Source organism: Lissotriton vulgaris, chromosome 10 (assembly GCF_964263255.1).
Source record: "Lissotriton vulgaris chromosome 10, aLisVul1.2, whole genome shotgun sequence".
Lineage (NCBI taxonomy): Eukaryota > Metazoa > Chordata > Amphibia > Caudata > Salamandridae > Lissotriton > Lissotriton vulgaris.
This window is the reverse complement of record NC_141698.1, coordinates 282,811,230-282,837,397: the sequence shown is the minus strand read 5'-3', so window position 1 is coordinate 282,837,397 and position 26,168 is coordinate 282,811,230. Positions and strand designations below refer to the sequence as shown.

Genomic DNA, 26,168 nt, shown 5'->3' with positions numbered 1-26,168 from the left:
AAAATAGAAGAACACAAGCAAAAAGAGGTGGTAGCCATGGAAGCAGATCCTACTTTCATACAATTGTCATTTCAGTTATGGCTTCCAATGCCCTGGGGTTTCTAGAGGTGGGCGGACTTGTGGGGAATCTGGGGTTAGACCGAGTGTACTTTGCAAAGATATTTACTGAAGCCAAGTAACTTGTCCTTTTGATGAATACTTCTAACAGCAGATTCCTCATTTTGTGAAAAGATACCATAGCAGTACCTCAAGGAAATTCTTGTGTGAACTGGCTCACACAAATAAGTCCTGCAAGGCCAAGTGAGCAAAATGCCCTTCTCGCCGACCTAACTCTCAAGGCACTAGTGCTTAATGAACGCGTGCACCAAAGTCCACTTGACTGCCTGATAGATATCCAAGACTAGCACTCCGCATGCTAACGCAGTGGTAGCAGCTTTGTCCCTGGTGGAATGAGGCCATAAACCCTCTAGGGCAGCAATTCCAAAACTTTTCAGAACCACAACCTACTTTTTAAAACCACAAAACTTTGCGACACACCTAGCTTCAATTGACATGAGTCGGGCAATTTTTTATTGTAACTAAAGCATTGTGTGATAGCATACTGTCAGTTAGAGACTGCACATTTTGCACCGAAATGGGCAATACATTTGCACACACAAAGTTTTAGTGATAAAACTATACTGCACGTAAATGATGTGTGGAAATTGAGTTTTAGTGAATATTGTATATCACCAAGTAAAGTGTTCTGATATATTTGTTTTTATCCGATTAAACTCTTTGCTTCCATCACACTTTAGAATTTCACAAAGGGGCATTTTTTTTTACTTTCCTAACTGTTAAATGTACGCAGTTAGTTTTCAGTAATTTTTTGGTTTTTGTTGTTACAAAAAATCACTTCATACAGACTTCCTAGTCAAGGCTGTCACTTTACATTTCCTTCTCAGACTGTAAAGCTAGAGCATTTTGTTTATCCCAATCCCCACGTTAAAAAAACATCAGCAGCACTTTCCAACTCAGTCGGATGTGCTGCAGCTGTTCTCCTTGTCCCCTTCAGAGCTCAGTGTAGTGACAGATGTGTTACCTTTGGACTGGGGAGGGCACATGGATGAGAGATCAGACGTCTCTGGTCCCGGTTAGAGCAGTTTTGTCCTTCAGGGCTTCTCAGATGTGAGCCATCTGAGAAGCCCTAAAGGTCTTCCTTCCTTCAATCAAGGGCATGCAGACCCAGGTGCCTAATGTCCATGACCAGCACATTGTACTGTAGCATCAGCATTATTGTGAGTCAGATGTCATCTTGCTGATCAGGTGTGGCACAGGGTAACCTCAGTAGACCTATTCACTACCGTAGAAAATGTTCCCAGCTTCTCGCATACAAAGAGCTTCATGTTTAGTGGTCTCTAGGTGTCTTTCTGCTTTTGATGGGATTCCCACTTCCTAGTTGCTTTTCTTCCTCTGCTGATTCATGCAGAACTTTATGAAAGGGATGGAACCAGGAGGGTCTGAAACTCCAAACTGCTAGTTATGTGCTTGTGCTTCTGTCCCTCCTATTCTGAAGGATCTACTGTCCCAGCAGAAAGTCATTGTGTTACACTCAAACTTAACAGTCTACATCTTCAGGGATGGAAATTGAGGGCAACCAACTGAGTGGGTTTGGTCTACTGTCTATGATGGTGGATGACATTTGACCTCTGGCCCAGGTTTGTCACATGGTCTGAGTAAAAGCAGGTAAACCCTCCCGGGGTCTCGGAAGAGGACTGTGCTCTACTCTCCCAAGCTATTTCCGACGGAAGAGACGCAGCAAAGTTTTCCATCAGTTGTGGTTGGACAAGACTGACTTGCTGGGCAGAGCGTTTTCCACAAGGGTGGCCGTCCATTGCCATACCTGGCTGAGCACGCCTGGCTTGGGCCTCACCACAGCGTCCCGGCCGGCATCTGTTTATCACTCCTATTGTGGTTACGGAAGAGGCTACCAACCCTTTTCCAGCCAGAGGGCCCCACAAGATCAGTAGCCTCTGCAGCGCCGTGAACGCAGTTCACCCTGACCCTGCAGGTCGGGGGGGCCAGAGTTTGAGCCAGGCGACAACCCCCTCCTCCACCGTAAAACCTTCCTAGTCAGATCCTCTAGGATCATCAACAGCCAGTTGGTGGCAGAATATGCCATCATCTCCACTACTGGCATGCAATCACGTCGGGTAGGTGGGTGTTACAGATAGTCCGAAGGGGTTACTTCCTTCCCTTCAAGATTACCCCTTCATCCATGCCTCCAGTATACGATCGGCTTACGGAGGATCGCCTTGTCCTACTCTGCGAGGAAGTAAAGAATCTCTTGGCCAAGATAGCAATAGAGAGGGTTCCCACTACTTTCTTGTCCCAAAGAAAGACGGAGGCCTTCGTTCTATTCTAGACCTCAGAGCCTTCAACTACTTCCTCAAAAAGGAGAAGTGCAAGATGCTCACCCTTGCTCAGGTCCTGTCTGCTTTGAATCCCAGGAAAATGGTAATTTTGGACTTGCAGGACACACATTTTCATATCCCCATCCTGCCTGCCCATCGTCGCTACGTTGGGCCACGAGCACTTTCCATTTACAGTGCTCCTCTTCGGCCTCACCAACACCCCTTGGGTGTTAAGAAAAGGGATGTCAGTGGTCGCAGCCCATCTGCAGAGATCAGGGGTTCTAGTCTCCCCTATGTCGATGACTGTTTGTTGAAAGCAGGCTCGCCCCATACAGTTGTCTCCCACCTCCAGACTACGGGGAGCCTCCTGCATTCGCTGGGGTTCACTTTCAACGTGCCGAAGTTACACCAGACCCCCTCTCAGATGCTGCCTTTCATTGGAGCGGTTCTGGACACTGTGCAGTTTCGGGCCTATCCTCCCTATTCAGGCTATGATACCCATGTTTCGGCCTCTTTCCTGGATTTCGGTGAGAATTACTCTTAGGGTGTTGAGCCTCATGGCCTACTGCATCCTACTAGTGACCCATGCACGGTGGCAGATGCGGGCTTTGCAGTGGGACAAGAAGTTCCAATGGGCACAGCATTGAGGAAATCTCACCGATTTGATTCAGATTTCAGAGGGCACTGCAAGAGAGACCTGCAGTGGTGGCTAACAGACCGTGAGTGGTTCAAGGTCAAACCCCTCCCCCTTGGTATCCCGAACTTCTGGACATGAGCATCGATCTTACGATCAGGTTGCCCTTTCTGGAGAATCTTCTGTCGCAACAGCAGGGAAGGGTTCTCCGCCCGAACCTGTCGACTCTCCACCTCCTTGCTTGGAGATTGAGCAGCGACAGTTGACAGCTTTCAACCTCCCTCCTGAAGTCTGTGAGGTTATTTTGGCAGCCAGGCATCCCTCCACAAAATCAGTAAATGCCTGCTGATATAACACCTTTTGTAAATATTAAACAGACCTGTCTATTGACCACCTGTGAGAAGTTGGCCTGATATATAGTGCTCACTATTCTAGTGATCACTGTGTATCATACCAAACGACCCTTATTGATGATTGGTTGTAAGTCAACCTTATAGACCAGCTATCCTAGTAGCATGGACAAGAGCAGTCTTTAGGCTAAACTCTAGAGGGCGTGTTAAGCAAGCTGTTATACCATCACATATACCCCTTGAACACCAAGTGAAAGGACACCACACAAGTTATTAAAATAAAAGGATATTTATTTATAACAAGTCTACCCTGAACTCTTTATGAGTCAGGGAGCTAAGCACACAACAAAACTCTTACGAAAATACTTTAAGTTGCACAATTTACACAAATGCCCGAGGGACTCGAAAAACCATATATACTAAAAGTGGAATGCGAAATACTAGCAGGTAAGTAACAAGATCCAGAGGCTTCAGGATCGCTAGGACTACACTACTGAACCCTCAGGTTAGGAGCAGGAGGCCTAGGGAGATCGGGTGCAGAGTGTGCACTCTCACGCGGGATGCGGGACAAAGTCTATGGATGCTAGTATTCGTAAAGTTACTGTTATCGGATGAATCCGACTAGATAGACTGAAAACGAAAGAGGATCTGGACACTTAGATAGTGAACCTACGTTGGAGCACCGAAATGCTCAGGTTACCTAGCCCAGGGGCTGCGGCTGCATAGGGTTCAAAAGACGTCGGGAATCCTCTTTGTAGTCTATGGAGCCTGAAAGAAGTTGTTGCTGGCAGGCGACCAGTGAAGATGTTCGGAGTGATCCAAGCCTGAATCGATGATGGAGACGACCTGAAAGCAGAGGGGACTCAGTTCTTAATCACTAGCCAGTGATTAGGTGGGCACCAGGATGGCACCGGATGAAGTCACCTCGACCAGGTGAGTGGGCGACGCTGGACTCTGCTGTCCCTCGGACCAGGAGACGTTGTCGGCGACCAGGCTGGAGGTGCGAGCTGTCCCACGAAGGTATCTGCTGTCGGCGATGCTGGACCCAGGATTGGGGCAACAAACCTTGGCAAAGTCAAGCCCACGCGGTGGAGTCAAGATGGCGTCTGGAGTGGACCAGGAGGGTCCGGGGTGCTCCTCTTTTGGAGGGGAGCTAGGGCCAGTCTGGAGCAACCAGACCAGCGGTGTAATCGTCGTGGTGCGTCGTCAGGAGGGCCACTAGCCAGCAGGCAAGTGACCGGACAACGCGGTGAGCAGCAAAGAGCAGAAGGGCCCCACGCAGATCTCGTGGATGCTGGGGGGGGCTGGACTGCGGTGCTGGAGCTGCTCAGGGTTAGGGCTTCTCAAACCCCAAAGCACTCACTCGAGGATCCCTCGGCGGTCGTGCTGGTTAAGCGTCGTGCAGTTTTGAAGATGGCCGGTCCCTTCAGGTCTCGTCACACCCACGAATCTCAGCTGGGCTGATGATGCAGGTAGAGGTCAGAGATGCCAGGGAATCCGGGTCTCGTCGAGCTGGGCAGCCTTGATCCGGTGCGATGCTTAGATGGTGCCTGCGGGTGCAGGGTGGCTACTCCTTAGCCACAAGGGAGAGTCTTCAGAAATAGTCAAGAGTCCTTTCGTGGAAAGTAGTCAAGATTCAGAATTATCTGATTTGGGAAGGGGGGGCCCGCTCCTACCTTTATTCTAAAAAAAGGGGCTGGCACGCGACTAGGTCCTGCCCATGGGTGGGACCAGGAAGGGGGTGGTTACACCCCTCTTCCTTGTCCGGACTTTCCCCAGCTCAGGGGCTGGTGTGCCCCTGGAACTGGTTTAAGCCGGCATATGCACAGTGAGCACCGGGGTGCCACTTGCAGTCCCCTTCCTCTCAGCCCTGCCTACCTGGGATACACAAAACCCTGTCTGGGATGGTGCTAGCCCCGCCCCTGACAGGAAACCCTTTGTTCAAGCTCTCCTCGCTGGAAGGACTCCCAGCAGCAGGAGGTCAGACTTGTGTCTGTGGTGGCAGCATCCATTTTGTGATGCTGAGGCTCGAGTTAGCTTTAACCGGGGTTCACAGTTACATACATGTCGTGTCCCTCTAGAAGGGTGGAATGCTAACCCCGTCGCCAGAATTGGCGAGGGGTTAGTATTCCAATTCGTATGACACCTTACTCGACATGTTTTGATAAAGCGATACCAAAGTTGGCAAATAACCGCGAGGATTATAATGCACTTAAGAGTATATGGTACGCGTTATCATGGAACAGCTATTAGGACTTGGTTCCGCAAGCTGCAAACGGGCTCAGCTCATGCCAGAGCACCATCTCACATAATTCCAAGCACTCTGCCTTCAGGATTGTTAAGGACTGCCATAGGAGTGACTGATAGGAATACATGTGTCCATTTTAGGGTTAGATATAGGTATATCGCCATTGTCTAACCCAGGGTGGTGTGGAGTGCAAAAAAACGATGGATTTGGGCCCAGCTCTTTTGACTGGGGGAATGTGTGACATTGATCCACATTCGGTCCATCACTTGTTGTTTTTGCAATTGCCGCCCTAAGTGCGCTGGGGATGCCCAGACGTGGGTCCCAGGCACTCCACACCACTTGGAGTCAAGCTAGCCGGGCTGATGAGAGGTGTTACCTCGAAACCGGTCCGGTCCTCGGATGCTTGATTCCGTTCTGGGAAGGACATGGCTTTTGTAGTTCGGACTGGACTGTTCCCATGGGGCAACAGGGTCAGAGCTGATTTGCATATCGCCATTGTCTAACCCAGGGTGGTGTGGAGTGCAAAAAAACGATGGATTTGGGCCCAGATCTTTTGACTGGGGGAATGTGTGACATTGATCCACATTCGGTCCATCACTTGTTGTTTTTTCATAATACATGCTGCAGCCCCTGGTAGGCCCTGGGTACACCTATGCCCTGGATACCTAAGGTATACTGTACAGGGACTGATAAGGTGGCCCAGTACCAATTGGTAAATGCACCTAAGGTACATGTGTGTCAATTTAGAGAGAGAACAGCTAGGCTGTGGGTCTGATTAGCAGGCCCACAGCCAGGGAAAGTCGTAAACCAGTGAAGCAAAAAGCAAAAATCTGGGGTGATCATAGGATTGCAGACCCTACTCTCCTACACCACCTATCTGCTCCTTTATCTGAAGTGCTTCTGTTTATACTTTTCTTGGCAGGGCTGCTCACCATCAAAACCACTTTTTAGGTGGCAATAAAATCTGCCAGTAGGGTAAGCGAACTGCAGGCACGGTCCTCACAGCCTCCTTACTTGACAATCTTTCTGGACAAAGTGGTTTTCTGCACAAGGTCATCTTTGCTGCCTAAGGTGGTTACACCCTTTTATATGGGGCAGTCGGTACCTCTACCCACCTTCTATGCACCCCCCCCCCTTCCAAGGAGGAGGAGCGTCTCTATCGTCTGGACCTAAAAAGAGCGTTCTCGTTCTACCTTTATCCAACCAGAGTCCTGGGTGGATGATTAACTCTTTATAGGATAGGTGGGTGCAAATAAAGATCGTGCTGTCCAAAAGAGTGCTATATACCGCTGGGTTATACTCTGTATAAATATCTGTAATGCCTTAGCGAAAAAAGATTCTCCTGAAGGGCAAAAGCGGCCACCATGGCTCTTCAGTGTGGTGTTCCTGTTTCTGATATCTGCCAAGCAGCCACGTGGGCTTCACTGCACACATTCGCCAGACACTACTGCCTGGATTCCCAGGTTCACAGAGAAGGCCTGTTCGGTTGCTCTGTTTTGCTGGATTTTCTGGTCTAAACCTTTCTGCAGTCCCTCCTCCTGGAATGGTATTGCTTGGGTATCTATTCAAAGGTAAGGAATCTGCTGCTAGATGTCTCCTATCAGATGAACAAGTAACTTAACGCCTTATCTGGTAGAGACATTATCTAGCTACAGATTCCTTGCCGACCCACCCATCCTCCCCGCACAGCTGAATTGTATCTGATAGAGACTACTAGCCGCAGATTCCTTAATATAGAATTATCCCCAGGCATGAGACTGGATTCGGAAATCTTTTGCCCAGCATCCCTGCGCGCCAGCATCATTCGACTCCGCCCAGGCGGCGTCCGCATACGTGACGTCAGTGAGGTCACATAAGTCCTACCCCGGCGCGCCTACGTCAGTTTTTTTCTTTTCCGCGTGCAACGCGGATCCGGTATGTGCTCCAGGCCTGTTTAGGTCTTTCCCTTTCGCTATTGTGCGTGTTTGTGGGAACAGTGTGTGGATGCCTTCGGGCTTTGACGTGCTCGTCTTGTGGACGTCTGATGTCGGCAACGGACCCTCTCCTCATCTGCATGTGTGTGGTGTTTGGGGAAGATCACGGCTCCTCTGTTTACGAGGCCTGCCAACAGTTGCAGCTGAAGTCTCGGCGGGAGTGCCGGATGAAACTGCTCTTGGCTCGCATGTCCAGATCGGCTACGTCACCTCGATCAGCTTCTGCTGAAGGTTTTCGAAACAGCCGTCGTCGTCCTCATCCTTCTCCTAAGCCGCAAGAGTGTTGCTCCTTTGTTGGTAAGTGTCGCAGTTTGTCCCTGAGGGCTGGTTTCCTGCCTGTTGGGGGCATGGGCTCTCCGCGGGTGATGCGGCCCCGCGTATCGTCCCCCAATCCACCGTTTCCCGGTGAGGGGGCATCGATGGAGACATATGCGGCTGCTTTGCAGGTCTCACTGCCTTCTCCTCCTCCTCCTTCCCCACCTGGGACATCGGCGGATCCCTTGCGTTGTGTGGGCCCTCTGCGGCGGCGGCCCCGGCGCCGATCGGCTCGGTTCCAGGGTTATAGGATGTGCGGCTGTCTGGGTGCAGTCCTTCGGACCACAGCGCCTTTGCTTCGCCGCAATCTCCCGCGGGAGTCCCTGTGGTGTTGCGGGAGGTCGCCGGGGCTCAGGTCGCATCCCTGAGCACCTCTCGACCCTATGGACAGGCAGTGGTCTTGTCTGAGGCCGAGGTGATGGCGGCTGCTGGCCCTGGCGGTGCCATAGTGGTCGGCGGACCCCCCTCGTCCCATCATGGGTCGAGGTTGGCAGGGGACCCTGCGTCCCTCTCCGGGCCCTTCTCGTCCCTCCACGCAGGCAGCTGCCTTGTCTGAGGTAGTCGGAGGTCGAGTTGACATTGGCCCCTCTCGCCCAACGAGAGGGGCCAATGTCGAGGCTGGTGGGGGACTCCTTGTCACTCCCCCGGGTCCCTCTCATCCCTCCATGCAGGCGGCTGCCTCATCGGAGGTAGAGTCAGAGCCGTCCCTTAGCCGCCTCGGCTCCCGCCCAGCCCCGGTCTCCTGTGCCATGTGATGTGGAGGAGACCTGCCCGGCGTCTTCTTTGGAGCTGGACGACTGACATCCTGCCTCAGGTTGTGGACTCTACGGCACTGGATAGGCGCTGGTTCGTTGACTTTTCTTCTGCCGCCCCCTCTTCCTCGGAGGTTGGGTGCCTGCTGGTGTCACCCTCGCCAGAGACAGGCCGCCACGTTGCAGCGTTTTCCCTGACGTCACCAAAGGATGGCTCCTCGCTGTTGCAGCGGTTTTCGCTGTAGAAGACACAGGTGCCCCACTCCTTGGTCACTCTTTCTCCTTTCCGAACCTGGCCCGTCCCCACTCCGATGGGCTTAGGAGACAGTGCCTTAGTTTACAGCCGCCGCCTATGGAGGAGCTACTTTCCCCACCGCGGGCCCAACGGAGGCGGGTGTGGCCTTCGCTCGCGCTGTTTCCATGGCTGTCGGTATTTTGTGCATGGGTGATCCGGCTGCACATTTCCCAGCAGATCATCTTCTGGAAGTTCTCCACCAGGGCTCTGGTGGGAGGAAGCTGCTGCTTCCCTTTAAGGGTTCGCTCCATTCTTCCCCGACGGGGACTTGGGGCGCCACAGGGGATCCGGTGCCCCAACACCTCCTACACCGGCACCTTCCAGCACCGCGTGACCCGGTGTGTCTTTCCCTCCACCCCTCGTCTTCGAGTCCCCTTTTGTGGACTGGCTCTCCGTCCCTGCTGCCGCTGTTGTCTTCACCATCATGGGAGGCCCGCTGGCTGGACTCTTGGGGGCGCAATATGTTCGCTTCGACCAGTGCAGCCCTGCGGGCCCTTAACACTTTGTGTGTTGGCTAGGGCCACCTCTTGCTTGTGGGACTCTGCAGAGTCTCTTGGATCTGCCGCTCTCAGGAGGATGCTGGAGTTGATATACATAAAGAACAGGAGTGCAAACCCTTCAACCTTGTTGGGATTGGGGGTAGAGAAATATATGCAACAAACAATATCCCAACCGGTATTATTTTTGGACAAGTATACAGGATATCTATACAGCATTATCCATCAAAGAACAAGGAAACTCAATTTGATTTTCATATGTGCTCAAGGCATCATTTTATCAACATTTTTGCGTGAAAAAAGACAATTATAGTTATAGTTAATATCAGGACAATCTGCTTTGAAAATTTACAAGATAGTTAACTCCCATAAAGTCAAATTTCTCATACCTATGCAGACTAAATTTATAAAGCTGTTCACTAATATTGGTAGGAATCCCCCACCGTTCGAGATCTGGACCAATATATGTATCAGAGTCCTATCTAACAAAGATATTCCTCCCTCACTCTGTCTAAAAGCTTCTCAATGCACTTGCTGCATTGGACATCGGGTAGACTATCAAATCTAAAACTGATACACAATTAAATGTTGGAAATTCAGAGACTTATAGCTCATATTATTTAGATGGCAACTATTTAATCCATACTCTAAAATTACCTTAACAACCTCTGCAAAATTGGAATTAAACTAGACTTACCAACCCAAATCTTGGGCCCAATGGTTTGTTTCCCCTACCTATTTAGTTCTTACAGAAACGTATATTGCCTTATTAGATCTCTCGTTACCCACCACTGCTGTCAAAATCATCCTTCTCAAATGGCCATCATCCAACCATATATCCTTTCACTCCTGGTGTGCTGGGGTCACCTACATCACAAAGTGAACACATTTCTCAAGGCAATCTCCCTGGGAACCCCAGAATTTCTGAGACTACGGAAAATACTAGACCGCTTCATCCAAGACTCTCTTCTCAAACTCTGAAACAGCCTCTCCTTCAGATCACATGAACTTCTTCTCCTGCTCACTAGTAGAAACCTAGCCCCCTGCTCATGCCCCTTGCCTATATCGTTTTTAGATCGAGCATTCGAGACCTCTTGTATATACTTTTAGGTCGCATTTTCGAGACTCTGTATATACTTTAGTATATACTTCTGTTGGGCTTAAAGCCATTCCCCTTGCTTTCTATTTGCTTATTTCAGTGTCCTTTAAAATAATCTTCCTGGCTAATGGTCAATCCTTCCTCTTTGTCCCTCCTTTTCATCAGTTGTTTGCTCCCACAGAGCAGTCCCTCAGTACATGTACCCTTCCACTTGTCCCATTGTAGCATCTGTAAGGCACTACTTCTCCCTTTCTCTAAGAGCAGTTGACCAGAGCACAGATACTTTCAGTCTCTCCAGGTCTGTTTCTGTAAACAGGGCTGTAAATAATGTTCTCCTCTGGTTACATTTGCTATGCATTCAAAGGCTGAGGTCCAATGTTAGAGGTTGTTTTCCGAGGTTTCCTGCTTTAACTGCAGCCTCACCATGACCACAACTATTTATACTGATTTACAGTTAAGCCTGCCGACGCGTAGAGAAAATCACTACTGTTCTGATTTTTAATGAATATTGCCCCAATTTAAGATGGCAGTGGCATATGCGATGACCTAATTAACGTCATGACTAAGCCCTCTTCTGTAGTGCATATCTTGAATACAGCCACCTTTTAAGCAGCCTTTATTTTGCTGCAGGCCAGACCAGAAGGGGCAGTGACTTCCAACTGGTATTCTGAGAGTGCCTTGTGTAAAAATGTTGGCTTGGTAAGTATCCTGTGTCTGTTGTCCTGAGGCTTTCCTGCCCTTCCAGCCTGTATTCGCTTTAACGCAGATTAAGTGGTTGATTAGGACAAAAGGCCCAGCATGCTGTCTGATGGGTTGATTACACGCTTGAGGTGCCCTCTGTTTACCACCGGTGATATGCGGCCCCTTATTTTTTTGTCTGTGAGGTGTGAACTGAGCTCACGGTACATGTGCTTGCGCAGGGCCGAGCTGGTGATCTTATAAGGTGATGTGCCACATTACTTGCAATGGTGGATGCCAAGTAAAAAGCCTGTTTTTGCCGTTGTGTGTAAGGAAAATGCCTCCATTTCTGAAGGGTGTGCTAAATCCTTAGTAGTGTCCGCCAGTGAGTTTCCTATACTGCAGGAACTGTCTAGTGGAGAAAATTCAAACCACGAATTGTTCACCAAATTTATCACTTCCTTCGTAAATCTGTGGATTTGTCATTTCCAGAAATACATGAACTGAAGGTGGGTGCAAAGACAGGCTAGGCTAGGGCAGCTTATCCTGTCAGCTGCTAATTATCACCACTCACGTTAACAAACTATTCTCCTAGGTAGCTTCCTGCATCTTTATCTTTTTTGCAGTTGTTAGAGGTGCAAAACGGGGAGTGAGTTTGTGAGACTTCTTAAAAACATTACTGAAAACCTTTCCACCTACCTTCAGCCAGGGCATCTGCTCTTCATAGAAAGAATGGCCAGTGCTCTCTGCAAAACGTGTTCGGGCCAAACTATTTTTCTTGGAGTCCGTTGCCTGGGCTGCCTATCACCAAGGGCACACAGTCTGGATTCTACCTCCCCCCCCCCCCTTTTCTTCTAACACCTTAAACGTTTTGTCTTTCTCTCACCCTTCCTGGTTCTTTCTCATCTCTGCTTTCTCCCTTTGCTACTGTTTCCCTGCATTTCTCAGGCTTCTTTCTCCTTTTTTTTGCGGGTCTCTTGGTCTGGCTCCATGCTCGAAATCCCAGGCCGAATAGGAGGTCTGGAGCCCAGCAGGAGCGGACTGTGTGAAAAAAAGATATGTTCCTGCACTTTCAATATAATCTTTTTTTTAAGTCGAGCCTAGCGCAGTCTGCATGCGCTGCTCTAGGAAATCGACCTCTTGGAATCACTTCAGATTTTGTGCAAGCTTGTGCGTGTTGTGCTCAGACGCTATTGGCCTTTGTGTCTGGCTTTAGCACTCAATTGGCCAAAGGCGTGTGGCTGTCCCAGCTTTTTTGGAAGTGTTTACTCTCAGAGCGTTTTGCACTCTGGAGCCAGCAGGGGAGCGCAGGGGCCATCTGGTTCTAATTAGCGTGGCCGTGCTTGTTTGCTTTACCTCCGCTCCGGTACCAGCCCGGTGGTCGGTTCATGGGCGCCACATTGCACATTTTAGACATTATATTAAAATGTTCAAAGTGCGCTATATCAGCTACATCATCCGCTTTATCTTTTTTGATAAATAAGTTAGCCGGTCGTCTTTGTTTTGTGATATACTTGGCAGATTTTCGTTGCTCAATCAAATGCAGCATGTCACGCTGTTTTATTTAAGAACAGTGCTGCTTTGACTTCAAGCGAGGACCTTTATTTATTTATACACGGTGCCACTTTCACTTTAAATTTAAGAAGAATCTGAGATGAGCGTAGTGCTTCAACAAATACTTTTGTGACTGCATGACGCCGGCTCCGTGCAACTACTCACCTGTTGTTGGTTGCTTCCCCTGCACTGGAGTTTGCAAGTAGGCTGCAGCGGGCACCTTATCTCTCAATCCATGTTGGATGCTTGCAGGGCAGTTGTTAGCTGTAAGTGTGCTGCATGGCTAAACACTTTTAAGGTCCCAAAGGCAAGACTTATTGGCAATGCCAATGCTTGTTATTTAAAGGTGCTTAAACTTGTTGTTCAGTGTGCTGGACTGAGTTGCCCTCCCTGTCAAGTTCCTTCACCTCACGTGGCACCTTTAATTGCCTCTTATATTTAGTGCAGTGTTTCTTAACCTTTGAACTTCTGAGAACCCCACACTTAATCATTACTACTACCAGTGGACTCTCACTGAATCAGTATTGGAATTCCAGATGCTCCCACTGAGTCATTCCTGGAAGCCGAGAACCCCAGCTTAAGCATTTTCAATGATTTGAAGGACATGACCAAACAAACAATATAGAAACAAACCAGCGTTCATCAAACACATACACAAATTATGAAATACTTTATTTAATTCACAAGCAAATATAAAAACATAAACATTTTAATAGGAAGGTCGCAGTGTTCATAAATTAAACTGAGGCCATTCATACGCCATACTATATTCTGTTTGATGCACTTGCACTGCTCCCACAAATTAATCTGAGGATGCACACTTAATATATATAGCCTCCGATTTCAAATTACTTCTCAGTTACAGAACATTTTAAAAAATGTTAATTGTAAATTTAGCTTTTTAGTTATATAAACTTTATTAATGTGTTCATTAATATCCGTTAAGCCTGCTTAGGCTTCGTGGACCTCCAGAGGTCCCCTGACCACAGGTTAAGAACCACTGGTTTGGAGCAGACATACTACTGGTAACCCCGTGGGACTCTCTCTTCTGCATGTTTGGGCTTTTTAACCTACACCATAAGGCACATTCTAGAGTTCTTACTCCTTCTTTTTAAATGCTAAGCATGCGCTCAAAAACCAAGCATGGAAAGTCCTGTTAGCCAGAAAGTCAGTATTGGCTGAAAGTATGCGGCTATGTCACGTGACAGTGGGGCTATTTCACAGTTCAGCATTAATGAGTGCTATCTCGATGCATGTGATAAAACCCTGCGACGGTAACATGCACAGGGGCGATCTCACGGTTTTGTTGTCAGTTGATTTATGTAGAATTGTGTACTTTGCCAATAGCTAATTCCTTGTTAGCAGTGTGAGCTAGGTGGGCATGGATGACATGTTCTAGAAGTGTGCCTTTAGTGTACCAGAACGGTAGGTGATAACTTGAAATAACAGGAAGGAATAATTCATCTCCAGTTTTTATTCTCATACATTATCAGCACTAAACATGCACAATAATTCATCACAGGAGGGTTGGGTTTTTTACCCTGTGCTTCATTGGGATAACAAAAACATGACACCTTCCTCATGATTTTTCAGAACAGTCTGTTAAGGTATTTTAAGGTTCTTGCTCCCGAAACATCATTTACTTAATTGGCTAACAAAATTATTCATATCTATCCAGTCGGATTTCCAATTTGTGGAACTGCCAATTTTGGTATGTAGTTAGTACCTTTACGTTGTTTTATATATTTCTGCATATTGGCCACAATAAGCGGCCACGCATGTGTGAAAAACAGAAAACATTCTCCGATGAAGCCACATTTTCGACAGTGGAAAAAAAGGAAGTCAGTGTTTTCAACCATTATTTATGTGCCATGTATATTGTTTTGGTTTTACCCATTTCGGAGCTTCAGCAAAAGAACACTAGTACAGAGGTGAATTTGTGCTTAGAGGAAAGAACTACATATTTATTTTAAAGAAACGACTATTTCTAATTTGTTTGCGGAAAACACCAACATTTAACTCGTTCAAATTGGTCAAGTGAGTCATTAAAGACCTAGACCGGACCAAAAGAAAGTTTTGTGTTATGCTTCTGTTATAAGTTTCATTGTATTGTATTGTATTGTAGGTGTACTTATATAGCGCGGTCCTGTCGCCCCAAGGGCATCCTGGCGCTTGAGATCCGGTCAACAACACTTCCACTGCTCAGATATCCCTAGTGAATAGATGCGTTTTTAGGGCTTTCCTAAACGGGAAGTAGTCCCTTTGACTTCTCAAAGGGAGTGGCAGGGAGTTCCAGAGTTTGGCCGCTGCGACGCTAAACGAGCGGCCACCCATCCTTACTCTCTGGAACCTCGGAACCACAAGCAATTGTTGCGTGCCGTTGTTCCTCTGCTCCCTCTCTAATTCCTATCCATTTTTCTCTTCCCCGTTTCCTTTCCTCTTTCTGTCTTCCTAACAAACTCTCGCCTTCCGCTTCCTTCTCTCTCGTCCTTCTCATTCCCTCTCTCCTCCTCCTGTTTCTCTCCATCTTATCCTCTCTCGCACACTTTTTTCTTTTTCCTGTCTTCTATCTCTGCTCTTATTCCTTCATCTCTCTCTGCCTCTCGTTTATTGCCCCCTCTTAATTGACCGCCGTCTTCTATCTCTGTCTTAGTTTTTTATTTGGCTAATGTCTGTGACCCCCTTAAGGTTATCTCTTTCATATCTTCCATCTTTCTTCTCTTTCTACTTTTTATTTCTAACATTACCTTACCTTTTAGTTCTCAAGTGTTCTCTTTTTTCTTTAACAACCAACCACTCACATTTTGTCAGTTTTCAATTTTTCCCCTTCACTCTTTGCTTTTTCACCCTGGTTTCCATGTATTTTCCTTCAATTTCACCTTTTCTATATATTTCTCTCTGTTTCGCACGCTCTGTCGCCCTTTCTTCCTCTATTTCTCTTTCACTCTTCCTCTCACCATTTTCCCTCTCAGCTTTTCTTTTCCTCTCTGCTGCTCGTTTTTTCTCTCCGCCTCTATTCTTCTGCCTTCTCTCTTTCTCGAACATTCACTCACACAGGTACTCATCCTCTAATTCTTTAAATGTCTCCTGTTGGCACTGTCATTCTAACATGCGCTATCTGTTCCCCTCTCACATTTTCACTCATTCTTACTCTAGCTTCTTCTGTCCTTCTCTCCCAAGAACATATACACGCACACACAATTTCTTATTCTTTCTCTCTTGTTTATCTTTCTTTGTCACCCTTTTGAGTATCATTCTTTCTATTCTATTGCTCTTTTCATACTAACTCACTCTCTTTCTCGCACACTCTTTCTGCTAGTCTGGAGTTCATCCTGCACTTCTAGCAAAAACTACCTATCCCTCTCTGTCTTCCTGTCTATTTATTCTGTGCGGCTCTCACCCCATCTATCGACCATGCCACATAATTCCACTGCACAAATCCACTCCACTCCACTCCATTCCACAACAATTCCTATCCAACCAACATAATCCCACTCCACACAATATACATCCACTCCCTCCAAAATAAAAAACACAAGGGTAAAAGGCACTGTCATTTACAACGCCAGTAGCTCTGACTCTTGTACATGCGAGACCTATTGGCATTGCCAATGCTTGTTCTTTCTATCTGAGGTAATTACCTCTTGCATATTGTTCACTCAAACAAACTCTAAACTCTCTACTTTTACAAACTTTATACCTGTGCGGTATATGATTCACCTTTACAACATATTATCCAGATGCTCCTCATCCACCCACTAGTCTCTTTGCTGTATTCTCGCTCAAAATAACAGTTCCAAAAGTATCAAATGAGATGTATAATTGATCTTACTCTTGAGCCGATCCTGCACACCATTTGGTGTATAATGTGTACCTATATGTCCTCACTGTATTTCCTCTGAGTCTGTTATGCCATAACGTATTTAATAAAAGTACACAGAAATGTTAAGTCCTATGCAAACATGATTTTTGTTTGCCACTAAAATTAAAATAATTTTTTGCCGAACCGCAGAGTCTTCGACACCAGCACTGATGCATGACCAACGAGAAATCCTGTCGGAAGCATCATCCCCCAAAGCATTCAGCAGCCCGTCGTCAGTGGGGTTGCAAGAGGACAGTCCTTACCTTGGACCGAACTTGGATCCTCATGTAGCTCCTGCAGGTAAGCATAAATGTTACAGGACTGACTGTCAGCTGCTGAAGAGTTCTACAGTATCTGATGCCAAGGCGTACTGCTGTAACAGTTATTGCTATTCCCATTGGTTCGAGGCATGTGGGCTGCTGAATTCATATCTGTGCATAGATCGCCACCTAGTGTTGGGTCCGGATGATTGCACATTGTTGTCCTGGAAGAGTCTTCGAAGTATCACGAGATAGGTGGCTCCTCCCCTGGACTACAGTGCGCATGGGCATCGCCTCCATCCCCAGATTGTTTTTTTCCGCCATTGGGTTCGGATGTGTTTCGGTTCCCTCTGTCGGAACCAATAGTTGTTCAACTTCGACTCGAGACCAAAAGGTCTTTAGGCTGGGCGTCGGTATAGTTGCGTACGGGTTTCTTTCAGACTCTCAGCTCCGATCTCTTGCTGCCCTTCCACGTGCTTTCGGCGCGGACGGGCCTACACTACACTCTTGCTATGGAGCGAACTCCGTTTAAGAAGTGCCCGGTGTGTAACTCTAAATATTCACACCTCGACGTGCACCCTGTGTGCAATACCTGCTTGTCACCGGATCACCGCGAAGACACCTGCATGGCGTGTTCGAAGTTCCGGAGCAAGAAGACTTTAAAGATTCGTCGGGCCAATAGGCTCCAGGCAAAGTTATCGGCTACGGCGCCCCCACCAGATGACATTTTCCAGGAATCTGTCGAGGGAGAAAACGACGTGCAAGGTTCAGACTCTAATCCCGCATCCGAGGGGGAAACCTACGACGAGGGTGCGGAGAACTTTGACGAAGTCACCGACGAGGTAGGGAACGACGATCAGGCTTTTGCCACGATGGGTGATAGCTCGGAGGAGGAGCATCCCCAACCAGACTCGGGGGTTACTACCCTTCATACGACCCAGGTCGAGGGATCGCCTTCGGGCCTTACCCAAGATCTAACTATGAGTCCTACGTCCCCGCCTCCGGGCCCGGTCACGGACATTTATGAACCATCACTTACGTCGAAGAAAACGAAAGTGAAGCCAACTGGTCACGCACCCTCGGGTGCGGAACCGAAAGTGAAAGTTGCGCTGGTGAAGAAGGTTCTGGAGGCGTCAACTTCCAAGAAAACCAAAATGGCCGACTCGAAGAGCCACGCCAAGATGGCCGACCCGAAGCCCTCGGGGTCGGTGCCGAAGGCGAAATCGTCCGACGCGGCTGCGTCGGCTCCGAAAGGGGTTGTGGACCCGAAGTCGGCTCCGAAAGGGGTTGTGGACCCGAAGTCGGCTCCGAAGAAGCGTCAGGGCGACGACGCGCATAGCCATGGGGCGTCGGCCCCGAAGAAGGCGCATGCGGGTGATCGGGCTCTCGATGCTGAGAAGTCGCTCGAGCCGGTCAAGCCCTCTCCGGCCTTGACGAAGAAGGTGGCGGAATCCCTGCAGCGGATTCGAAAGGACAGTGTGGTTCCCGCGTCGGGCACTGTGGCGCCAAAGCTCACGCCTAAGCCTGCGAAGGAGCAAACGCCTATCCGTTTCACCTTTCCTCCCAAGTCGGCGCCGAAGGCCTTCGCGCCGAAGCAGAGTGGACCCTCGAAGGAGGTTTTGGCACCGAAAGCTGCCTTGGTGGTGTCGAAGCTTCGACTCCAACCGCTTGCTGAAGAGGAACGTCGTGAGGTAACCATCGACGCCAACACCGGAAAACTGTCGCTCCTCAAAAGGAAGATCACGACGGAGCCGGCGTTGGAACATTTTAAGATCCCTCTCAAAAACAAAAGGGACTCTGAGGACTCTTCGGCTTTGGTGGAACCTGTGTCCCCACAAACCCTAGGACACTCGCCGACGCATTTCGCCGCAGCGGGTGCGGACGAGGAAGATGCCGAGTACGACTATCCGGCTTACTCGGATCCGGAGGAGGAGCACGTTCCGTGGTCCGCCGGAGGCGACACGGAGGACCCGCAGTCGGGTCAGGACACTCAACTTTTTGCGGCCAAGACGTCCCCGACTGAGGACTCGACGGCCTTCAATGCTCTGATAGAGAGAGCTGCTGCTAACCACGACGTCGAGCTGCACTCGGACCCCGTGGATGTGGACTTCTTATTCGACACCTTCTCGGTGGCCGAAAAGTCAGTCAAAACGCTACTGATGCTTAAGGGGGTGCTTAAACATGCAACGGAGGTTTTCAAGGAGCCGACCCGAGCGCGTGTGGTCAACCCTCGCATCGACAGGAAATATAAGGCAGCGCCCACGGATCCTACATATATCAAGGGACACTTGCCATTGGACTCCTTGGTTGTTTCCAACGCTCGGAAGAGGGCGAACTCTCAAACTACTGGTGACGCTCCTCCCCCAGACAAAGAGTCCAAGATCTTTGAGGCCTCAGGCAAACGCATTGCTGCACAGGCAGCTAATATCTGGAGAATATCTAACACCCAAGCCTTGCTTGCACGTTATGATAGGGCCCATTATGACACCTTAGAGGCCATACTGCAACACTTGCCTGACCAATACAAGGAGGCAGGGGAGATGCTGATTCAGGAGGGTAAACTCATTACGAATGCATCCATCAAATGTGCACTGGATGTGGCAGACACAGCCTCCAGGGCTATCAATACCAGTGTGTTGCTTAGACGCCATGCCTGGCTTAGAATTTCGGGGTTCAAACCCGACATCCAAACTACGATACTGAATCAAACAGTGAATCCTGACCACCTGTTTGGCCCTGAGGTGGATGCCACACTGGAAAAAATGAAAAAAGATACGGAAACTGCCAAGTCAATGGGGGCTTTACAAAGTCAGCAGTTTCGGAGTGGTTCCTTTCGCCGCTCAAACTCCAGAGGCACCTCAAGGGGACAGGCATCCCAGTCCACACAATATTACAAAAGTAACACCCAAGCCTCGCATAACAACAAGAATAGAGGTGGTTACAGAGGCAATAATGTCAAGGGCAGGGGACGTGGCAACAATAGCTCCAGGTCCACCGCCACCAACAAACAGTGACGTCTTGTCACTGCCCCCCGACCATACAACACCGGTCGGGGGGAGACTCCAGCAGTTCCTGCCGGCGTGGAAGTCCATCACCACGGACAGGTGGGTGAGGTCTATTATCCAGTACGGGTACTGTCTAGAGCTTACGTCCATTCCACCGGACATACCCCCAAGGAGCCGTCCTATGTCAGGCGAGCACTTGACCTTGTTGCAGCAAGAAGTTCTATTCATGCTGCAAAAAGGGGCGATAGAGCTCGTTCCATTACAAGAGCGGGGAACAGGGGTTTACTCCCTGTATTTTCTGATTCCCAAGAAGGACGGATCCCTCAGGCCGATCCTGGACCTCAGGCCCCTGAACTGGTACATCCTCTCGGAGCACTTCCATATGCTCACGTTGCAGCAGGTGCTTCCCCTGCTTCAACAGGGGGACTTCCTGGCTACGCTGGATCTGAAAGATGCCTATTTTCATATCCCCCTGCATCCTTCCCACAGGAAGTATCTCAGATTCACGATCTTAGACCAGCATTACCAGTTCAGGGTTCTGCCGTTCGGGGTCACCACGGCACCGAGAGTGTTTACCAAGTGCCTAGCGACTGTGGCAGCGCATCTCCGTCGCCAGCACGTCCACGTCTTTCCCTACTTGGACGACTGGCTCATTCAAGCAAGGACAGAACAGCAGTGCGTCGACCACGTGTCACGCACCATTCATCTCCTGCACGATCTGGGATTCTCTCTGAACTACCCAAAGTCCCATCTCCAGCCCGCCCACGTACGACAGTATCTGGGCGCGACAATAGACACTCTGGCAGCCACTGCGCAGCCGAATTCAGTGAGAATCGCCAGTATCCAGGCGCTGATCCAACGATTCAGACCCCAGCACCCGCTTCCAGCGAAGGTGTTCATGCAGTTGATAGGCATGATGGCCTCCTGCATCTCCATTGTCCCGCACGTGAGACTTCATATGCGTCCGCTTCAGGAGTGCCTTGCACGTCAGTGGACTCAGGCTCATGGGCAACTGACAGACCTAGTGTTGGTGAGCGGTCGGGCATACAACTCTCTGCATTGGTGGAATCCACAAAACCTTTGCAAGGGCCGACCATTCCAAGAGCCTGTCCCACAGATTATCCTGACGACGGACGCCTCTCTCCAGGGATGGGGAGCGCATGTACTCCATTACACTGTGCAGGGACTATGGACACTACAGCAAAGGAAGATGCACATCAATGTGTTGGAACTGATGGCAATCTTCATGGCCTTGAAGGCGTTCAAAGTACATCTGTGCAACAAAGTCGTGTTGATACGGACGGACAACATGACGGCCATGTACTACATTCAGAAGCAGGGAGGCACACACTCTCCACAGCTGTCTCATCTGGCTCAGAGCATGTGGAAGTGGGCCATTCAGAGGAACATCTTCCTCATGGCAGAGCATCTCCCGGGCAAGGACAATCAAATGGCGGATCTGCTCAGCAGGCACAGCCATCAGATGCACGAGTGGGAGATACATCCATCAGTTCTCCAACCGTACTTCCAAAGGTGGGGTCATCCAGAGATAGACCTGTTCGCCACAAAGGAGAACGCAAAATGCCAAAGCTTCGCCGCCAGATTCCCACACCCCCAATCACAGGGCAATGCGATGTGGATGAACTGGTCAGGCAGATTTGCGTACGCTTTTCCCCCAGCACCTCTGATACCGCTGGTGGCGCGCAAGCTCAGGCAGCACTCGATGACTCTCATCCTGGTTGCTCCAACGTGGGCTCGCCAACCATGGTACACCACGTTTCTCGAACTGTCCGTGGTGCCGCATCAAAGGCTTCATCTCACTCCCAGCCTTCTGACGCAGAGCCATGGCGACATTCAGCACCCAGATCCGCAACAGCTCAACCTGGCGATCTGGCTCCTGAAGTCCTAGAGTTTGGCTACCTCAATCTTCCTCCAGATTGCATGAACATCATTCGGGAGGCAAGGAAGCCCACTACCAGAGCTTGTTATGCGGCTAAATGGAAGAGGTTTGTCATCTACTGTGCTAACCACAATATTGACCCGCTAGATGCTTCCATTCAAAACATCATTTGCTATCTTTTCCACCTGTATCAATGCAATCTGGCATACTCTTCCATCCGCATTCACCTGTCTGCTATGGCAGCATACCTCCAGAATAGACAACACCTGTCACTCTTCAGGGTCCCTGCTATCAAGGCCTTTCTGGAAGGACTCAAAAGGGTCATTCCACCAAGGACCCCACCAGCTCCAGAATGGAACCTCAATGTGGTTCTTACAAGGCTGATGGGTCCTCCCTTTGAGCCACTGCACTCTTGTGAGCTTCAGTTTCTGACTTGGAAGGTTGCGTTCTTAGTAGCAATTACTTCGCTACGGAGGGTTAGCGAGCTGCAGGCGCTCACCATCCAAGAACCTTTCTTCCAGGTACATGCTAACAGGGTGGTGCTCCGCACTAACCCTAAATTCTTACCCAAAGTGGTATCCCAATTCCACTTAAACCAGACTATCGAATTGCCGGTGTTTTTCCAAAACCCAGAGACGCTGGCGGAGCGCATGCTCCACACCCTTGATGTTAAGAGGGCCTTGATGTATTATGTAGACAGGACAAAAGATTTTCGCAAAACCAAGCAGCTTTTTGTTGCTTTTGCCACTCACCACAAGGGAAACGCTATCTCTAAAGCAGGGATTGCTAGGTGGATAGTGAAGTGCATTCAGATCTGTTACGCTAAAGCTAAGCGCACTCTCACTATCCCACCGAGGGCCCACTCCACCAGGAAGTTGGGGGCCTCTATGGCTTTCCTAGGTAACATTCCCTTAGAGGATATCTGTAGAGCAGCCACATGGTCTACCACACATACTTTCACTAAACACTACTGTGTAGACGTGCATTCCAAACAACAGGCAGCTGTTGGTCAGGCTGTTCTAAAAACGCTTTTTCAGACTGCTGCAGCTGGCACGGGCGGCCGCCGTTAATGGAGGGACTGCTATGTATTCTATGCACAGATATGAATTCAGCAGCCCACATGCCTCGAACTGCAAATGCTACTTACCAGTATGCATCTGTTCTTGGCATGTAGGGCTGCTGACATTCATATCGCCCACCCTCCTCCCCGACGCCTGTAGCAGCTGCAGAATTCATTCATTTACATACATATGCTCATAGCATGGTCATCACTCACATTCTTCACTCCATCTCTGCCAATGGCTAAAAACAATCTGGGGATGGAGGCGATGCCCATGCGCACTGTAGTCCAGGGGAGGAGCCACCTATCTCGTGATACTTCGAAGACTCTTCCAGGACAACAATGTGCAATCATCCGGACCCAACACTAGGTGGCGATCTATGCACAGATATGAATGTCAGCAGCCCTACATGCCAAGAACAGATGCATACTGGTAAGTAGCATTTGCAATCGAACACAGTGGATCTCTGCATCTTATTAGGACACTTTAAGAGGATTCTTTTCTGAGAAAAGCAAGAATTGTAAAAGCTGAATGCACAGCTGCTCACTGTTAATGCTTCACATTATGCTGTGCTTTCCATTTTGATTTTTGTTTTGGAGCAGTTTCACCACATTTCTGTACTCATTGCTTTGCAAAAGAAAAGCTCAGAAACCTGCTATTCCCCTGAAGTTTAGGAATGTGCTATTTCCCTCATGATGTGAATATTTTTGATTTGGGTTCTCCTTCGAGTGCGGCAATCCAACGCGAGTGCCTTGCATGAGTTTCTCACTCTGACAAAGTGTTGGAATAAAGGATTATAAAGACTACACATTGGGACCCCATACACCATGGGTACTCACAAACATTGGTACAGGGGCCACAAAGTACGGTCTGTAGTTTAACCAAGGGCTGCACTGATGCCAGTAGGGGGTCTGGGTGAGTCGGGAATTATGTAAGGAGGTCTAAAAACGTTAAACGGGCAAGCCTTTATTTGCAGGTTAATCAAAGCTGGCCCGTTTTAATAACAAAAAAACAAATCCTAAATATTAGGGCTCAGAAACTGAACTGAACAGTTGCTTGTGTTGCTGTTCATGGTGGGCCGCATGTAAAGGTGAAGAGGGCCGCAAGCGGTCACCGGGCCGTAGTTGGAGTATCACTGCCATACACGATGGAACTGCCTATGGGCTTCCTGCATGTACTACCGCACAGGATCAATTGACGGGACTTAGACCATTGGGCTGAGGCGTGGGTTGACGAAGGTGGGTGCCTGTATAGGTACTCGGAGCTGCTCCTATTTGATGACTTAAGAGCAGAATTTGACCTACTGCAGGGGCGCTTCATAGGGCATTCAGGTCAGCAATTAAGAAGCACTGGGATCCAATGAACCTGTAAAGTCCCAAAGATGTCAGTATATGGCGCTTTCAGTAGGTGTCATACAGACGGTTTCTGATAGATACATCTGCCAGTGAATTCCTCACCTTGTGAATATCCCCTTGCGTCAGCAACATTCGGAAATTCTTTTGTAGCTTTGCGCCGACGTGGGCAACGTCATAGAGGCACGGCATCGCGTGCGACTGCGCTGACGTCACCAACACCATATTAGGCACGCCGGCGTGATGACATCAGTTCCCTTTTTTCCGCGTCGTCCACGCTAACGGTTTTCTAGGGATCGTCCGTAGCAATTGCTGTAACTTTGTTACTTTGTGATAATTGTGCTTCATTGTCTTCTCTCTCGACATGTCTTCGAAGAAGACCGGGTTTAAAGCTTGTGGGGAATGTGGAAAAACCCTGTCCATTACGGATCCACATGAATGCTGGGTATGGTGTCTAAGCTCCGACCATGACGTCGAAGATTGCCAGTCTTATAAGAAGATGACATCTAAGGCCCTCCGGGAGAGAGAAACCAAGCTTCTCGTGGCGAAACTTAAAGGCAGAAAAAAGAAGAAAAGTTTGAGGTTGCGAACTCTGTGTTCGAGGTCAAGGTCTCGTTCGAGGTCGTGCTCGGACTCGTCCTCGGCCCATGCTTCGAGATCTCCAAAGAAGAAACATAAGAAGAGAACCCATGAGTCCCGACATCACTCGAGGAAGGACTCCGGTTCAAAGCCAAAGTCACAGGTGAAGCTGGTTGAGAAGGTCGTGGTGTCTTTGGCTTCGGAAGAGCAGGACGCCGAGGGTGAAGTGTCGCATGCGAATTCGCCAGGTTCACCGAGGCAGATAGTGAATCCATCTCCGGTTCCGTCCCATCCTTCAGGTCGGGAGGATGAAGGTGAGGAGGAGGTGGTTGGTGAGGGAGAGGCTCCGTTGCCCGAGTGTACGTCGACTCTGGTGCACCAGCCCGAAGAGGAGGTCGACGTCGTATCGACTCCACACCCTCAAGAGCAGCCCGGAGGTTCGTACCCGGCCTTCCCGGCTCCAGGTCAGGATACAACGCAGTTCCTGAATGCAATGCTTGGTATATATTCCAGGGCTATGTACCCCACGGGGGCTCCTGCTGGTCCCTCGGGTCCGATGGCGTTTAGCTTGGGTGTTCCCCAGACCTATGCTCCTGCTCCCTTTATGCCCTTTATGCCGGCTCCAGCGCCGCATTGGCATTTTCCGACGCCGGCGAGGCCTTCAACTCCGAAGCCATCGACGCAGAGGCCGTAGACGCAGAATCCATCGACGCCGATTCCATCAACTCCGATGCCGGACCCTGATCGACCTTGTGTGAAAATACCTCGTCCGTCGGTACAGGCACCGGATCCGACGGAGTCGACAGTGGATCCTTCGGCATCGAATTTGAAGCACAGGTCGAGGCGTGAAGCCCAGAGCCTTATGGAGGAAGAGAGATTTCGTGAAGAAAATCTGGAGGAGGGTGAGCTACAGGAGTCTGAGGACCCATTTGATGACCTGACTGTGGCTAGTGGCCTTGAACTGTCCCCTGAGTGGGATTTAGCTTCAGTGCCGGATGCACCCTCTAAAGATGCGGCTCCTTACCATGTCGTGATAAGGAAGGCGGCAAACTTATTAAACATTACACTGCCTACTGCTGAGCTTAAGTCGAACCTTCTCACAGAGGTCCTTCACTCACCAGTGGTTGAACCAATACTGCTGTTTAATGATGCACTGGCAGAGCCAATTTTAGATGTTTGGAAGAAACCTTTGTCAGCTCCTGCAGTATCTAGGGCTGTTGCCAGGAGATAAAGAGTTGCTCCTGATGACCTGGAATTTTTGTCCACTCACCCTCTGCCTGAGAGTTTGGTGGTGCAGGCTGCCTGTTCCAAGAGGTCAACGGGAGCTTTTCCACAGGTTCCTGCAGAAAAGGAGTCGAGAA

General features: G+C 49.3%; 1 protein-coding gene across 29 annotated transcripts in view; it reads left to right on the top strand.

Annotated features, from left to right (window-relative positions):
* MAP4 (microtubule associated protein 4) overlaps positions 1-26,168 on the top strand; it is a 1,807,860-nt gene that overhangs the window by 1,041,894 nt on the left and 739,798 nt on the right. For all 29 annotated transcript variants that reach the window (XM_086941043.1, XM_086941031.1, XM_086941029.1 and 26 more), the window contains one exon: positions 16,801-16,950. In XM_086941043.1, coding sequence (XP_086797169.1) covers positions 16,801-16,950 — 150 coding nt within the window. The remainder of the gene's footprint in view (positions 1-16,800; positions 16,951-26,168) is intronic.